This window comes from Alligator mississippiensis, chromosome 11, assembly GCF_030867095.1.
Source record: "Alligator mississippiensis isolate rAllMis1 chromosome 11, rAllMis1, whole genome shotgun sequence".
Taxonomy (NCBI): Eukaryota; Metazoa; Chordata; order Crocodylia; family Alligatoridae; genus Alligator; species Alligator mississippiensis.
Genome location: NC_081834.1, coordinates 58,824,764 through 58,842,550, shown reverse-complemented (window position 1 = coordinate 58,842,550; position 17,787 = coordinate 58,824,764). Strand labels below are relative to the sequence as shown.

Genomic DNA, 17,787 nt, shown 5'->3' with positions numbered 1-17,787 from the left:
TAATGTAGGGCAGGAGAGTCCTATTTGGAGAGCAGCTGATCTCGTAGTGCCCATGGAGCTGCTGCACTATGCTCTTCACTATATAGATCCCATGCCTGAGGGTGAGGTTGCCCAAGCTGTGGGCCACACGTCCTCCCATGATGCAGAGCCCAATCTTGTATGCATCCAGCTCCTTTGCGTACCACACATCAGCAATCACTGTGCAGTGCTGGTGGTCCAGGGGCACACAGGTGGCTGCCCCCTGGCACAACACAGTGCCAGATAGGGACCCCTACACGGAGGCAGTGCTGTGGTCAGACCCTCACTTGGGAGCAGAATAAGAGAGGAGCAGAGGTGTCCCACACTCCAGAAGCTTGGGGGGGGGGGGGGGGACAGGAAGATTCACCCGCCACTGGGGGAAACCCTATAGGACATCGGGGTTCCCCCAGTGTTTGGGGAGGGGAAGGCAGCGACCCTGGACACCCAGATTCTGGTCACACCTGGCAGCTGGTCCTGGCACTGGCAGTGGATAGGGGCAGGTGTGGTTGAGGCAAGGGTCACCACACCCAGCACCAGAGAGCAGGGATCACGGTGGCCCTGCTGTCCCTTGGACCGGGGGAGAGAGAAAAGTGTAAGTCAAACACCCCTCACTCCCACCAAGGGAAACCCCCTACCCTCCTCTAACTGCAGGGGGACAGGGCCAAAGCTCCGGCGCCTGTTTCCCTCACAGGGATGAGGCCCTCCATGCACACAGACACATGCTCATAGCTCCGGTCCCAGCAAGCAGGGACACACACACATACATGCATAGAAATTCTGGTCATGCTAGGCAGCAGCTATGCCTGCTAAACCATAGTTAAGCTAAGGCGCCACAAGGGACCTTGGAAGCAGGAGGCTCCACAGACCACTGCATGCCCTGATGACCGAGTGAGCTAAAACATTGAAATCAGCAGAGTGCAAGTTCCAGGCACCTGCTACCTGTTAGGTCGATTACACACAACTCACTGGTGAATTTCCAGTGAATGTAGCCTGGACACATGTACAAAGCAATCATCACACAAGGAATGGGTGAATCGTGCAATTAATGAAGACTGGACACATGTGCAAAGTAATTGTCATGCAAGGAACAGGTGACTCATGTAGCATGGCTACACATACAAAGGAATTGCCATGCAATGAACAGACGAATTGTGCAATAACTAGCTTGGCCACATGTGCCAAACAGTGATCACACAATGAACTTATTAATCACATAATAAATGTAGCCTCACCATACGTGCAAAATAATTTACACAAAATGAACAGGTGCATCACACAATAATTGCGGCCCAGTCACACTTTCAAACTAACTGTCAAGCAACGACCAAGTGAATCGTGAAAATTACACTGGCCACATGAACAAAACAAGCAGAATTAGGATTTTTTTTTTTAGTTGCTTTTATTTTTTGAGAGTCGCAGATGGATAAACACCCCCACTCTCTTATCTTTAAAATGGATAGGTAGGCATCCGTGAGCCTTCCCTGGGGAGTTGTAGAAGCTATCCTCACACACGGAGGACTCATGTCGTCTCTCCCCTGCGTGGACACGGGTGCCTGGCCAGGCTGGAGGATTGGCTGAATCTCTTTCCCACACTCTGAGTGCTGTTGTGCCTTCTCCTCTGCGTGTATGTGCTGGGGAGCGGCCAGGCTGGAGGATTGGGTGAAGCTCTTCCCACATTCAGGGAAATCATGTGGCTTCTGTGCTGTATGGGTCTACTGGTGTGCGGCCAGGTGGGAGGACTGGGTGAAGCACGGATGTAGCTTCTCATCTGTGTGCATATGCTTGTGCCCAGCCAGGTTGAAGGAACGGGTGAGCCTCGTCCCACAGTCAGAGCACTAATAGATCTTCTCCTCTGTCTGCATCTGCTGGTATCGAACCAGACTGCGGAAATGGGTGAAGCTCTTCCATCACACAGAGCACTGATGTGGCTTTCCTCTGTGTGGATACTCTTGGAGATGGCCAGGTCAGAGGAACTGGTGAAGCTCTTCCCACACAGAGGACAAATGTGGCTTCTCCCCCCTGTGGATGCATTTGTGCTGGGCCAGGTGGGATGAAATAGCGAAGATCTTTCTACACTCAGGCACTGATGTGGTCACTCCCTTGTGTGCACATGCTGGTGTGTGGCTAGGCTGAAGGACTGAGAAAAGTCCTTACATGCACAGCAATACTTCTTCCGTGTGTGGATACGCTGGTACTGGGCCAGAGAGGATGATCTGGTGAAGTTCTTTCTGCACACACAGCACTGATGTGGCTTGTCCCATGTGGATACACTGGTGTTGGACCAAATGGGAGGCCTGGGTGAAGCTCTTCCCACACTCAGAGCACCGATATGGCTCCTCCCCTGTGTGGATGCGCTGGTGGATGGCCAGATTGGAGGAACGGCTGAAGCTCTTCCCACACACCGAGCAGTGATGTGGTTTCTCCCCTGTGTGGATACCTTGGTGACGGGCCAAATGGGATGAATAAGTGAAGCTCCTCCCACACACAGAGCACTGATGCGGTTTCTCCCCTGTATGGATACGCTGGTGTTGTGCCATAGTGGAGGACTGTGTGAACCTCTTCCCACACACAGAGCACTGATGTGGCTTATCGCCTGTGTGGATACGCTGGTGCCGTGCCAGAGTGGAGGACTGGGTGAAGCTCTTTGCACACACAGAGCACTGATGTGGCTTATAGCCTGTGTGGATACGCTGGTGCCGTGCCAGATTGGAGGAACGGCTGAAGCTCTTCCCACACACAGAGCACTGATATGGCTTCTCCCCCGTGTGGATGTGTTGGTGATGAATCAGGTGGGATGAACTAGTGAAGCTCTTTGCACACACAGAGCACTGATGTGGTTTCTCCCCTGTGTGGATACGCTGGTGTTGCGCCAGAGTGGAGGACTGTGTGAACCTCTTTCCACACATGGAGCACTGATGCGGCTTATCGCCTGTGTGGATACGTTGGTGTTGTGCCAGAGCGGAGGACTGGGCGAAGCTCTTTCCACACACAGAGCACTGATGTGGTTTCTCCCCGGTGTGGATACGCTGATGCTGGGCCAGGTAGGATGAACTGGTGAAGCTCTTCCCACATACAGGGCACTGATACGGCTTCTCCCCAGTGTGGATGTGTTGGTGCTGGGCCAGGTAGGAGGACTGGGCGAAGCTTTTCCCACATGCAGAGCACTGATGTGGTTTCTCCCCGGTGTGGATACGTTGGTGCTGGGCCAGGTAGGATGAACTCTTGAATCTCTTCCCACATTCAGGGCACTGATATGGCTTCTCCTCAGTATGAATGCGTTGGTGTCGCATCAAATGGGAGGGATGGTAGAATCTCTTCCCACATTCAGAGCACTGGTATGGCTTCTCCCCGGTATGGATGTGCTGGTGCTCAGCCAGGTTGGAGGAGCAGGCAAAGCTCTTCCCACACTCGGGGCACCCAGGTGGCAGAGCCCAGCGTGAGGGGCAGTGAAAGATTTTCTGGCACTCAGGGCAGGGGTGGGCTTTGCCCCTGGCCTTGGCGGGCACATCCTGCTTTCCTCTCAGTCCCTCCCCACTGGCTTGGTTCGGACGCAGGGTTTCTTTCTGGTGGAACTTTGCCTTGTGGGTCTTCAGCTCCACAAATCCTTCCCCGTGCCCAGGACTCTCTCTGGACTCTCTCCTTTCTCCACTCTCATGCCCAAGGGAAGATGGCACCTGCTTCAGTACTATGTTTTCCCTCAGCTTTTGGGGCATCCCCTGGATCTGGAGCCATTGGTCTTCCTCAGGTCTCAGGGACTCCACCTCGACCAAACCCCGAGGGGAAGTCCAGGGTAGCTCCAGGATTGCAGGCCCTTCTTCCAGACTCGGCTTCTCACCTCTGCACAGCAGCCAGGTGCCTCCTGCACGGGGAAGAGAAACTCCAGCTTATTCCCTGCCCTGCTGCCACAGGCCAAATACTGCTGTGATGGGCCTGCAGGCATGACTGCACCTTGGTACTTAAGTTTTCTGAAGAGAACAAGGTCTTCCTGCCAAACCACAAGTGCTGGGGGTGAGGGAGGGGCATGTCCATGTACCCAGCTAACGTTCCCTGCTTAGTGGAGGTCAGAGCCAGACGCTTAGGGCTTCTGGCCCAGCTGTCAACCCCATCCTCTCAGGCCCTGCTGGGAGAAAATCCACGTGGGACATGTGTTGGGACAGGACCTGAATGGCTCTCTGCTCTAAGGGGCCCAAGAGACTAGAGGCAGAACCAGCAGAAAGGATGAAGGAGTCTCTCTAAGGCCTGCTCTGTCCCACAGCACTAGCGGGTCCAGGGGGAGATGATGCCGAGCCCTCCACCTGGCTAGGTCGACACGCTTCAGAAGTCAAAGTACATTGGTGGGACTGCTCTCTAGTGCTTGCCCGTGATCTCAGACAGTCCTGAGAGCAGCATCTGGTACTAGGATGGACAGCCTCACAGTCAATTTCTGGGGCTCCCCAGAAGTCAGGGGGGTATGGGGAGAATGGCTTTACACTGCACCAGATGCTTCTCTAAGGTACAAAAAGCCCATGTGGTTTCTCCCTCCTGCCTCCAAAACCTGCTCTGGGACAGGAGGTGTTAAAAGCTGGGGGTCACTTTCCTGGAAGAAACAGGGCTGTGCGCCTCCTTCCTGCTTCTAGGGGAAGCTCTGGAGACTGGAACGGGTCCATGTGACTTTCTGCTGCTGATGGGGCCCAGATGGCCTGCACGTCACCAGAATCTGCACCGGGACAACAAAGGCCTGAGCATGAACCTGCACGTGCACTCCCCGCTGAGTCCTGAGCTCGGTGACGTTCATGGCCGAGACAAAACACAAAAGCACGAACTGTGGAGGATCCACTTCCCTCTGCACCACAAAAGCTTGTGACTCCCACCACCCCGTGCAGCTGTGCAATGCAGCCCGAGACTGGGATTCAAGACTTCCTTGGTTCCAGGTCAACCTGATCAGGAGACATCAGGCAGAGCCCCAGGCCTCTCGTTTGTGTTACAATAATGGCTATACAGAGCTTTGCCCCATCATGGGGATTTCCATGGGGAACTACAAATCCCATCATGCTTTGGGAGAGGGAGCTATAGCGCTATGGCTACCTTGGGCTGAAGAATCAACTCTTGCACCGCTAAATATAGATGGAAATTTAAGACCATGGTATCCCAGGGAAACCAGGCCTGTGCCTCTACATCAAAACAGTATACTTGGTTGTCCCTTAGCAGTTGTAGTAAGGGGGAGATGAAAGTAGGGGTGCACCAATAGAGATTTTTATGGCTGACACCAATAGCCAGTATTTAAGGAGGCATATTGGCTGATACAGATCAGATAGCCGATTCAGCTGCCTCCAGCTCATCAGTCCATTTTGGGGAAGGGGAGAGGGGAGGGAAGGGGCATGTGGGGGCTGGGGGGTGGTGCAGATCAATGCACCCTGCAGTGAGGGAGAAGGCAGGGGCAGGCACTGCCAGCTGGGCTATGGCGGGGGGAAGGGGTGGGGCACGGAGGACAGTTACAGCTCCCGCAGCTGCTTGCACCCCAGGAGCGTGGGGGGTGGGGGCGTGTCGGGATCTGCACGAGGCAGGGGGGCTGCACCTGTGGCTCAAGCTGCAGCTGAGGCTGTGTTGGGCTCTTCTCAGTGGGGGCGCAGTTTGGAGCGGGTGCTGGTGGCACTGGGAGGATGCTGTATCCACCCCAGATTTCAAAGCAGCTCCGTTCCCAGCTGCGCTGGGCGGCTGCGACTGCAGCACTGGCAACGGAGCTGTGCTGAAATCTAGGGTGGCTGCAGCATCTTCCCAGCACCGCTGGTGCCCGCTCCAAGTCCCACCCCTGCCGGAAGAAGTCCAACTCAGTGCTGGCTCCAGCCGCAGCTGCAGCTCCACACAGATCCCGGGGCATACAACCACCCTGTGCTATCCCGGGGTGCAAACAACGGCTGGAGCTGCCTCCTCCCCGCAATGACCCGTGCCTCCATCCAGCCCCCACCCTGCCCTGGTTTGGCAGCAACTGCCCCTGTCCCCTCCATCACCACAGGGGGCATTGAACTGCTCCCCCCACCCATTCCACTACAGTGGGTTAGGGTATGTATCAGCCACATTATCAGCCCAATCGGGCTGATATACGATACTGCACATTTTCTTTATATTGGTATCAATTCGATATTGGACTGATGTGTCAGTGCACGTCTAGAAGGAAAGGCTGCTAGTCTCTAACACTTGGAATTTCAGTGCGTGGGAACAACACCTCCCAGGACACAAGACAACATAAATTATTGGAGGTCAGAAACTTGGAAGGGCAGCGCCGGGCAGGTCTGCAGGTCCAAGGGCCCTTGTCCCTGTGGTCATGGAGCATTTCTAAGAGGAGAGTTGGAGCAGGCAGACATAACTTACCTGGCAGCAGGTCCTCTGACTTTGAGATGTCCCCACGGTCCTCAACATCACTGACCCAGAGCTCCTCCTGTCCTCGCGCAATGCGGCAGACTAAGTCAGGTGTAGGACCACAATATCCTGTTCGGGGCAGTGGTAAAAAAGCATTCATGACTGGGTAATGAAGGCCAAATAACCAACTGGGATTTGGGGAATGGATCCAATGAACTCAAGGAGTCTACTGGGGCCTTGAAGGACAAGGGAGGGTGGACATTTAGGATGCAAGAGATGATGGCCCTTGTCACTCGGGTGCTGGGGGGATGGTCATAGGAAACATAGTACTGTACCCACCACTTGGAGATATAAACTGGGTGTGAGACAACAGGGACAGGGGTGGAAATGCAGTGATGTGTCATGTGCTCAAGAGCATAAAGATGAAGCTTTCACTACTGAAACGGCACCAAAATGAAGAGATGCTGGGCACACTGGTGGCTGGATAACATCCGTCTTATCAGCATCATTCCAGGCCAAGGAATAGAAGTTTCTTGTCTGCAAAGGTTTAAAGCAAGGCCTGGCAGCAGTGAACAAAATCCAGGACAGACGGCTGATCCTGACACTGTTTTCTGGGAAACAGGGTTTTTCCTCAGTAGGGCAGGGGAAGAGAGGATTTTATAAGAACTGCAGTGGGAACTAAAGCAATAATCCCATCCAGTGGGAGGATCATCCTAGAGGGGGAGATGAGCACACAAGCCAGGAAATCTTGTAGGGTTTGAAACAAAGGTCCTGGGAGTCCGTGGTAAAGACAAGAGAAGGCAGAAAGAAACACCTTCTGCAGCATGTGAAAGCCCATAACGCAGGAATGGCTGACATGCTCTTTGCTGAACAACTAAGCAAAAGCCTTGGAGCCCTTCCCAAAGAAAGACCTTCAGGGGAACTGGAGGGAAAACAAAGCAATAGAAAAGCAAATTGACCTGGTAGAAGGTAAGTCCCTCAGCCCTGCCCACAAGCCAGAAAACCTCTGTATCAGAGACCCTCTGGAAATAACAACCCATTTTCACCATGGGTGACACACTATGATGGGTGTCTGACCTGCAGAGGGATGTCAGGAAGAGGAAATGACAACTTCTGTGAATGGCAGAGAGAATTGGGAGCGGGTCTCCAAGTAAACACAACCAAGCCAGAGCCTGTGGAGATGAAGACCATAGGAAGAAACTTGGGCAGAAGTTTCCAGGGATCCAGAAATAGAAGTTCCCGGATTTCATTGCGTGTGCACGGGTCGCTAGAGATGGAGTAATGTAAATGCTAATCCTGTGGGTGGTAGCACCACAGGCTGATAGGACTTCCGTTACCTTATGCTAGGTGATAACCAAAGGAGGAGAAAGCACTAACTGACCACACTCAGAGCATTACATGTGTGGGACAGGACACAAGAAATCAGAGCCATTCCGAGGAACAGCTGGCAGTGAATTTTTCTGCCCAACATGTTGGAGATGACACAACCTCGCTGAGAAGGGAAAGGGAGATACATCTGTCAACACATGGCTGGATATGGAAGCACCAGGAGTTATAAGAACGGGGAAGGCTCAGGTGAAGGAGGCCAGATCAAATGAAGCCAGAGATGTCAGTGATCACGCAAGGAGCTGTGGGGAAGCCACGGATTTCAACCCCAGGGAAAAGTTAACGAGGATGAGTGCTGAGAAGCAGGGAGAAGACAGTAAGGGTCAGCGCTGACATGGCTGGAGGGAGAAGCAGGAAACAGCGTTACCCAGGGAAACGAGGGCTCGCCAGTTCCTCAGCATCTGGTCCCGGTAAAGCCCCTTCTGTGCGTCTTCCAGCAGCTCCCACTCCTCCCGTGTGAAATACACAGCCACGTCCTCAAAGGCCTCCCGAAGCTGCAGACACAAGCATTACCCCATCAGTGTCTCTTGGTCCAGCTGCCTCCAGCCCCCGCCACCCTCTCCACAATCCCTCTGCGCAACACCTCTCTGCAGGCTGGGCCATGACACCCAGGGGTACAAAATACCCCCTCCTGCACTGACAGGGGATCTGGGTGCAGCCATGGACAGAGGAGTAAACACGCATGCCCTGACCCAGTCCTTTTTTTTTTTTTGAAAGACATTTTTCATGTTCTAAGCCAAATCAGCCAAATCAAGTCAAAATCCTTGAGTCAGAGGCCCTGGGCTGTCCCGCTGTGCTGCCTCCTCCAGAGGCACATCCGCAGCTTGGGCCCGCGCCTGCTCCGGACAGGGATCGCCGGCTGCTGCAGCGCCCCAGAGGGCTGCAACCGGTCTGAGGCCACCTCCTCGCCCTGCACGCTCACCGTGACCTGGGGACAAGAGGAGCGTGTCACTGGGGAGCGGGGACCGGGAGACATCCCCCAGGCACATGGACAAGGGGTTGGCAGCACCCACGATGAGGGTGAAACGCTCGCACATGGAGTTCCTCCTCCTTCACCTGCCCCAGCCAAACCCCTCCGCCAGGGTCTCTGCCGCGTCCCACATTTCCACCCTGCTCCCCATGCCCAGCCCCGCGTCTCCTGGGGCAGGACGGCCGCGGCAGCTCCAGCACCGCCAGCTCCGCCGCCTGCTCCTGGCCACAGCCCTCCCCAGGCCCTCGGCCCCGTAGCGCAGCCCTGGCCATGCGGCTCCAGCCGCCGGCGTGGGGAGCTGGTGCGGGTGGCAGCGCTGGGTGTGCGGGGGGGGGGGCACGGGCTGCCTCACCTCCTGCCCCCGCCTCTCCCGGCGCGGCACCGGCTCCTCCTCGCGCCCCCGCGCCGCTTCCCGCAGGGCTGCCGCGCCCCCGACCCCGGCCTGGGCCGCGCCAGACACTCGCCCTGCCCCGGGCGCTCCTGCCAGCACACAGCCCGGCCCCTGCTCTGCCATCGCCCCCGGGGCTGCTCCCGGCCGTTAGGGAAGGCCCACGGGTGCCAGAGGCTCCGGCGCCGCCGCGTGTCCTCCGCCGGGAGAGTCTCAGCCCCGTCGGGCCCCGCTCTGCTCTGCTCCCTGTGCACGGCGCCGCCGGGGTCTGCAGGGAAGGAGGCGGCGCGGCTCAGAGACCCAGGACCGACCCTGCCCCTGCCCCGGGCTCTGCCCAGCCCGACACCCCCGGGTGCCCCTGCTCCCTGCAGTCCCCACAGCTCCTACCCCCGGTGCCCGCGCTCCTGCGCCTTGCCCCCTCCTCACCCCAGTCCCACCTGAGGAATCCCGCGGCGCCTGCGCACTGACGGCTCCGCCCCCCCAATCAGGTTTGACCACCTGCCCCCTCCCCCGTCCCGGGCTGGAGTCATTTGCATGATGACGTCACTCGGAGAGATGCCCCTGGACAGCACGAGCGGCGCGGCGCGGACACAGTCGCGCGGGGGCTGCCGGGTTCCCCCCCCCCCGCCGTGTCCCGGCCGGGCCGTGGGGGTCGGAGCCGCCCCCCGCAGCGACGAGGCGAAGCCCCCGGGCCGGGGCGGCCGGCGCCGCCGAGTCAGCGCGGGGACGAGGAGCTGCGGGGGGCGGGGGCGCGGAGCCGCCGGGACCCGGGGGGAAGGGGGTGCCCACACGCCCGGCCCCTCTGCAGCTTCCATCGCGTCACATCGCGTCGCCCTCGGGTGAGCGCGTGCACACATCCACACACGCGCCGTCTGCTCTCAATGGAGGAGCCGGGCGGGCGGGAGCGCGGAGGCGGACGCGGACGCGGGGGACGGAAAGCAGCGGGGCCCGGGCCGCGGTAGCCGGGGAAGCGCAGCGCGGAGCCGTCACTGCGCAGGCGCCGCCGGGGGGGGGCGGGGCGGGGCACAGGACACCTGGGCCCTGGGCGGAGATGGCAACACCGGGGGGAGGGGCATTGGGCCGCCCCGGGCGGGGGCGCAGGGGGGACCTGGGCCCCGGGAGCACATGGGGGCCGGGGCTGCGGGCAGGGACGGGGGCTGTGGGGTGTGCAGAGAGTGGGGCAGGGGCAGGGGCAGGGTCGGTCCCAGGTCTCCGTCGCCTGGTCCGAGCCGCGCTGCCTCCTTTCCCGCAGACCCTGGGGACCGGGCGCTGCCGAGACGCGTGTCCTGTCCCACACGTGTAACACGCAGTGTGTTCAGTCAGCGCTGTCTGAAACCCCTTTCTCCTTCCGTTAGGACCCAGCATAATGGACGTCTTCTCAGCCTGTGGTGCGACCACCCACAGGGTTGGCGTACGTTACTCCATCTCTACCGACCCGTGCACGCGCCGTGGAATCCGGGACCTTCTGTTTCCGGATCCCTGGAAACTTCTGCCCACGTTCCTCCCTATGGTCTTCATCCCCGCAGGCCATGGCTTGGTTGTGTTTGCTTGGAGACTGGCTCCTGTGCTCGCTCTGGCTTCGTGGAAGTTGTCGTTTCCTCCTCCCGACATCCCTCTGCGTGTCAGACACCTGTCACCGTGATAAAAGTCGGTGGGCTCAGTTCACGACTGCTGAAATTGGGGTGCCGTTTCCAGAGGGTCTCTGATACAGGGGTTTTCTGGCTTGTGGGCAGACTGAGGGACTTACCTTGTACCAGGCCATTTTGATTTTCTAGTGTTTTCTTTTCCCTCCAGTTCCCCTGAAGGGCTTCCTTAGGGAAGGGCTCCAAGCCTTTTCGTTGCTCAGCAAGGAGCATGTCGACCATCCCAACTGTGCAGGCCGGGCCCCGCTCCCGCCGCCGCGCGCAGGTCAGGAGGGGCGATCCGCGGCCCGTCTTTCGCGCACGCGGGCTGTGGCCAGCAGCCCGGGCACGCGGGGTTGGAGAGAGCCGGCGACGAGCTAGAGTTAGTCACAAACGCGTAGTGGTTGGTTGAAAAGATTGTTTACTTACACCCAAAGATGGTAGTGGTGTAGGCTGGACAGGTTTCCAGGCACAGCTCCCACTTAGATCCTCGCTAGAGGACCATGACAAATTCAGTTGCTCCCATGGAGTTGTTCAGGCTCCGTGGGTCCGGTTCGGTTGGGTTCGAAGGGTTCCCCGGAGTTGAGGCTCCATGGGTTCGAAGTTTACAGGAAAGGGATATGTCTGGGATTGCGATCAGCGACAGGGAGAGGCTAGAAGCGAAAGCTCCATAGGTTTGGTTCTGTTGCCTGCTTAGGGAAGGCGCGTTGGGTCCGCAGCGCTTGGAGATCTTCACACAGAGTTCTCTCTCTCCCTCCTCCTTTTTCGCCCTCTCCAACTTGGGCGGAAACTACCCAAGCCTTTTATACAGCTAGCAAGCCAATAGCTAGCCGTCACGTGTGCCTACATTTGGAACTGGCCAATAATGTGGCGCGAATCCAAATACAAATGGCGGGAACTCCTTTGCAACGTGCATCACTAGTGTGCAAAAGAAATGCACCCTGCAAAGAAGCTGTAATTTGGCAGGAAATCCCTGTTGCACCATTGTTCTCTCTCGCAGCAGAGAACTCTACCGTGCAAAGAAAGCTACAAACGGCGGGAAAATAATTTAGCGGTGCTGAAGCACACACACAAACAAAAACCACAACTTTGAGTTGTGACACCAACATCATGGGCATGACTTAATATGCCGCGTTGCATGAGGCCAGAAAGAGCTCTGGGTCTGTGATGATGAGGACCATGGGGACATCTCGAATTTGGAGGACCTGCTGCCAGGTGAGTTGTGTCTGCCCCCTGCCCGGACTCCCCTCTCAGACATGCTCCATGCCCACAGTGACGGGGCCTGGAACCCACAGACCTGCCCGGCGCTGCCCTTCCAGGTTTCTGACCTTGAATAGTTTATGTAGTCATGTGTCCAGGGAGGTGTTCCCATGCACTGAAACTCCAAGGTGTGGAGATGAGCAGCCTTTCCCTTTTCCTCCCCCTAACTACAACTGCTAGGGGACATCCACATATATTGTTTTGATGTTCAGGCACAGGCCTGGTTTCCCTGGGATATCATGGTCCTAATTTTCCATCTTCATTTAGATGAAAGAATTAGCAAAAGTTGATTCCTCCGCCCAATTTAGCCATGCCTCTATTTCACCATCTCCCGAGGCATGATGGGATTTGTAGTCCCCCATGGAAATTGCATGGTGGGACAAAGCTCTGTGTAGCTATTATTGTAGCACAAACGAGAGGCCTGGGGCTCTGCCTGGTGTCTCCTGGACAGGTTGAGCAGAACCAAGGAAGGGTTGAATCCTGGTCTCGGGCTGCATTGAAAGGCTTCATGAAGTGGGTGGGATTCACAAGCTTTCATGTTGCAGGGGAAAGTGGATCCCCCGCGGCTCATGCCTTTGTCTTACGTCTCTGGGATGTGAATGTAACAGAGCTCGGGACTCAGCAGGGAGTGCACATGCAGGTTCATGCCCAGGCCTTTGTCCCAGGGCAGATTCTGGTGACATGCAGGCCACCTGGGCTTCATCAGCAGAGGAAAGCCACATAGGCCTGCTCCAATCTCCAGACCTTTCCCTGGATGTAGGAAGGAAGAACAGCCCTGTTCCTTCCAAGAAATAGACCCACAGCAATGAGTCTTCCCCTCTCAGAGCAGGTTATGGAGTCAGGAGGGATGAACCATATGGGCTTTTTGTACCAAGGAGAAGCAGCTGGTCCAGTGTAAGGCCATTTTCCCCACACACCTCTGGCTTCTGGTGCATCCCAAAAATCTGCCATGACACTGTCCTCCCTGGTACATGATGCTGCTCTCAGGACTGCCAGTGATCACAGGTGAGTGCTGGAGAGCAGTGCCACCAATGCACTTTGGCTTTCAGAGCATGTCAACCCAGCCAGGTGGAGGCCTTAGCATCATCTCCCCCTGGACCCACTGGTGCTGTGGTTTCTGCTGATTCTGCTTCTAGTCTCTTGGGCCCCTTAGAGCAGGAAGCCATTTAGGTCCTGTCCCAGCACATGTCCCATGTGGGTTTCTCCCTCCAGGGTCTGAGAAGATGGGGCTGACAGCTGCGCCCTAAATCCTGAGCATCTGGTTCTGACCTTCACCGAGCAGGGAACATTAGCTCAGCACAGGGTCATGCCCCTCCCTCACCCCCAGCACTTGTGGTTTGGCAGGAAGACCTTGTTCTCTTCAGAAGACTTACGTGCCAAGGTGCAGTCATGCTAGCAGGCTTATCACAGCAGAGGGAATAGCCGTATTTGGCCTGTGCCAGCAGGACAGGGATTAAGCTGGAGTTTCTCTTCCCCATGTAGGAGGCACCTGGCTCCTGAGAAGTGATGAGAAACTTGAGTCTGGAAGAAGGGTCTGCAAGCCTGGAGCCACCCTGGACTTCCTCTGGGGGTTTGGTCAAGGGGGAGTCCCTGAGACCTGAGGAAGACCAATGGCTCCAGAGCCAGGGGAGACCCCAAAAACAGAGGAAGAGCGTAGCAAGGAAGCAGATGCCATCTTCCCTTGGGTGTGAGAGTGGAGAAAGGACAGAGTCCAGAGAGAGCCCTGGGCACAGGAAAGGATTTGTGGAGATGAAGCACCATAAGACAAAGTTCCACCGGAAAGAGACCCTGCGGCTGAACAAAGCCAGTGGGAAGGGCCTGAAAGAAAAGCAGGAGGTCCCCACCAAGCCCAGGGGCAAAGCCCACCCCTGCCCTGAGTGCTGGAACACCTTTTGCTGCCCCTCACACCAGGCTCTGCCATGGTGGTGTGCTGAATGTGGGAAGAGCTTCACCCGTTCCTCCCACCTGGCTGTGCACTAGTGCATCCATACCAGGGAGAAACCACATCAGTGCTCTGAGTGTGGGAAGAGCTTCAACACAGCCACACAGGGAAGTATTACCAGATTTGCCCATTACTTTGGGGTGTGCTCATTTCCGGGATACGTTTCTAGGGTCTTGGTAATTCTGTCAATGTGTTGCTTTGCGTTACTTGTGTTTCTATACGGAGCTGTATATCTCCCTTCTGCAAGTCCTCACCCTACTGGAGCTATCTTGCAGGACTCAGTCTCAGTGGGGCTGGGTTCCTCCAGTCACCAAATCAGTCATACACACAAACACACACAAATTAATGTGACACGCCTGACCCAGCCGGGTTGATCAGCATGGACAGGCTGACACCCTCATATGCCAAGAATCAGTTCATCAGAGCAACACTAAACCGCAGTCAGACACAAGCGCATGGGTAAACAGAATCCCTCTGAATCCGGCTGGGTGTCCAGCTGACACCCTCACAGGCCAGCATTCAGTTCATTAGGGCACGTCTGAGTCAAACTGGGTCAATCAGCCTGTACAAGCTGATCCCCTTATGTGTTTCAAACTCAGCACATCCCAATCTTTGGCCTCTTGATGAGCAGACCCCACAGTATTTTTGGGCTTCACAGGGATCTTTAGCTTAAGTAAAAGCAGCGTTGCTGCAGAGCATGTAAGGAGGAGAAGTAGAGAAGGAAAAATGTACCCAGTTACTACCAGTTTGACTATAAAAGTTATTTATTGCTAAGTATATGAAATATATAATGGTACTAGTAATAATAGACATGCAAAGGAAAAACAAATACAAACAATTACAATACTACCCTGGTTTCACTAAGCATTTGGGGAAACTTAGCTCAAGCTTAACCAATACAGTTCAGGTTCAGCAATGTATGCCTAGAGAGAAAAGAGAGAGAGAGAGAGTGCTGAGATCTCACCAGTCCAAGGTACTCGAGTCTCAAAGCTGACAGGTAAAGTTCCTAGCACAGTCCTTGTAGGGAGACGATATGTTCTTCCAGCATCCCAAGAACAATGGGATGGTGTCAGCACAGGAGTTTTCTTGAAGCACACACACTGCTGCTTTTTACATATCTTTATACCCTCAGTTCAGCTGCTTTGAAGCACTCTCAATAGTGTAAATCATTGTCTTTTCTCTTGACAAGGGGTTATCTGGTTTGGAACATCTCAAGAAACTAATTGATAATCAGGAAACACATAATGTTAGGGAGTACCCAGACACTTGGGAGCCAGCTTGAAATTCCTATGGATAGCAGATATACTGACGGGATATCTCATGGTTTTTTCAGAAACAATAGATAGCTTGCAGCATCAGGATTTTGGATTTTACTTGTTGTGAACAAGCCTCAGCTTAGCATGACTTTTCCAGATCTTACTATAGTCTTTTAACAGACTTAAGACAATTATTGGAGTGTTTATAACCTTTTGTGGAGAGGACTTCCATCAGTTGTCCTGGGAAAAGCATGACAACACCTGTGGTCAGGGCTCCAACGGGCTGGACACTGCAATGAACCATTGTTCAGATGTTGCCCATACCCCCTCGGACTCAGTCTCTTGCCTCAGCATTCCCTAACCTGGCAACCGGGTTTTATAAAATCAAGTTTAAATAGGCCTCCCACAGTGGGACCGGGGAATGTATGGCCTGAGATGCCTAGTAAACTGGGGGTGGGGAGAGTCCTTTGTAAATCCAGATTAGAACTGGTCTGATAAATGCTGAGCTGGGTGTGTGTGAACATGGGTTGATTAGCATTTGGAGCACAGATGCCCCATCATGCAGTGCTCCCCTGCTTCTCTGATCCCAGAATTCATTGCAGTCTCTGCTTCAGGCTTTCTGTTCTCCATCTCCCATGTAAATGAATGGTCATCTGGTTCCATCTTGGCAGCAAATGAGACCTAGGGTAGTTGTTTCACTCTTGTCACCCTGATCTGGAGGGTCTTAGGTGTGTCTCCCACTGCATCTTAATCAGTTTAATTTATGGAGGTGGGGGAGGGAGGGAGGGGGGTGAGTCCTTTGTGAGTCAGACAGACTGTGTCCTGTGCCAGGGTTGCCCAAGAACACAGCTGAGACGTAACAGGAGAAGCCATATCAGTGCTCTGTCTGTGGGAAGAGCTTCACCAGTTCATCCTACCTGGTCCGGCGCCAACATATCCACACTGGGCAGAAGCCATATTAGTGCTCTGAGTGTGGGAAGAACTTCACTAGTTCATCCCCCCTGGCCTGTCACCAACGTATCCTCACACGGGAGAAGTGCTGAGTGTGAAAAGAGCTCCTCCCAGTCCTTCAGTCTGGTCACAAAACAGTGTATGCACACAGGGGAGTGACTACATCATTGCCCTGAGTGTGGGAAGACCTTCACTATTTCGTCCCACTTGGCCCGGCACCAACACATCCACAGAGGGGAGAAGCCATATCAGTGCCCTGTGTGTGGGAAGAGCTTCACCCAGTCCTCCAATCTGGTTCGATACCAGCACATCCACATGGGGGAGAAGCCATATCAGTGCTCTGACTGTGGGACTTGGCTCACCCGCTCCTTCAATCTGGCTGGACACAAGTGGATTGCCTTTAAAAGCAATCCTAACCCATTTCAAAGATAAGGGAGTGGGGGTGTGTATTCACCTGTGACTCAAAAAATAAAAGCAACTTCAAAAAAAACCATGCCCAATTCCACTTATTTTGTTTCCATGGCCAGTGTACATTTACTGCATGATTCACTTGTTCATTGCCTGACAATTACTTTGCATGTTTGACTGGGTTAAATTTATTGCACGATTCACTTGCTCATTGTGTGCAGATTATTTTGCATGTGTGGTGGGGCTACATTTATTGTGTGATTGCGTAGTTCATTGTGTGATCACTATTTGGCACACGTGACCAAGTTTCATTTATTGCCCAGTTCATCAGCTCATTGCATGATGATTTCTTTGTACATGTGGCCAGTCTACATTTATTGTGCGATTCACTTGTTCATTGCATGACTATTACTTTGCATGTGTGACTGGGCCACGTATATTGCACGATTCACCAGTGGCTCATGTAATATATGTAATGGGTAGCAGGTGCCTGGTACTCACGCTCCACTGATCTCAGCATTTTAGCTCACTCGGTCATCAAGTTGTCCAGTGGTCTGTGGAACCTGCTGCTTGTAAGGCGCCACAAAAGACCTTAACTTAACTACAGTTTAACCATGCATAACTGCAGCCTAGCATGACCAAAGCCTCTATTCATGTGTCTCTGTGTGCATGCACGTGTGTGTGATTGCTGATGTGTGGAATGCAAAGGAGCTGCATCCATACAAGATTGGGCTGTGCATCATGGGAGGACGTGTGGCCCACAGCTTGGGCAACCTCACCCTCAGGCATGGGATCTTTATAGTGAAGGTGCGGTCAAGATGCTTAGGAAGGCAATATCTTGTGTTTATTCATCTGAATTAGATTGCTATTTATTTTAAATGACTATGGGACTAACAAAACAATACCTTTGGGGTGTTTTGGCTCTTTTTTGCCTAGTTTCTTATGTTTTTCTTTAAAAAAAAAAACCCCACTAATATATATATCTAGCAGATGTTGCTAGGATTATATATATATATAAAATCTAGTACATATTCCACTGGTTATATTTATTTTCTGCTTCAATCCAGAAGTGAATACCATAGTGCCAGGCGCCTGGTATATTACCAGAGTGTCTACTGTCCCTTTAACTAGAGAAAATTGTGTGTTGTTTCCTATGTGTTGAGGCACCACTCCCAGTGTGGGGTCCCTCTGCTCCTCCCTTAGCCTGCTCCCCCATGAGGGTCTGACCACTTCACTGTCTCCTTGCAGGG

The 17,787-nt window shown here is 54.4% G+C and overlaps 1 protein-coding gene and 1 long non-coding RNA gene across 3 annotated transcripts; one reads left to right on the top strand and one right to left on the bottom strand.

The window, feature by feature from the left end:
• Positions 1-366: 366 nt before the first annotated feature.
• On the bottom strand, positions 367-9,462 carry LOC102574310 (zinc finger protein 345). Its single transcript, XM_059714326.1, is given in 5 exon segments — positions 367-2,273; positions 2,275-3,877; positions 6,367-6,483; positions 8,108-8,234; positions 9,063-9,462. Coding segments are annotated over 5 exon segments (2,172 nt in total). The 5' UTR covers positions 9,225-9,462; the 3' UTR covers positions 367-2,110.
• Positions 9,463-9,820: 358 nt separating this feature from the next.
• Positions 9,821-16,643, top strand: LOC109282265 (uncharacterized). 2 transcript variants are annotated; one of them, XR_009455426.1, is made up of 3 exons: positions 9,821-9,937; positions 10,454-13,361; positions 13,463-16,643. It is a non-coding gene; the product is annotated as an uncharacterized LOC109282265 (long non-coding RNA). The 2 variants fall into 2 exon arrangements; XR_009455427.1 differs by having other exon boundaries at positions 10,454-11,935; positions 13,463-16,639.
• The last annotated feature ends 1,144 nt before the right edge of the window (positions 16,644-17,787 follow it).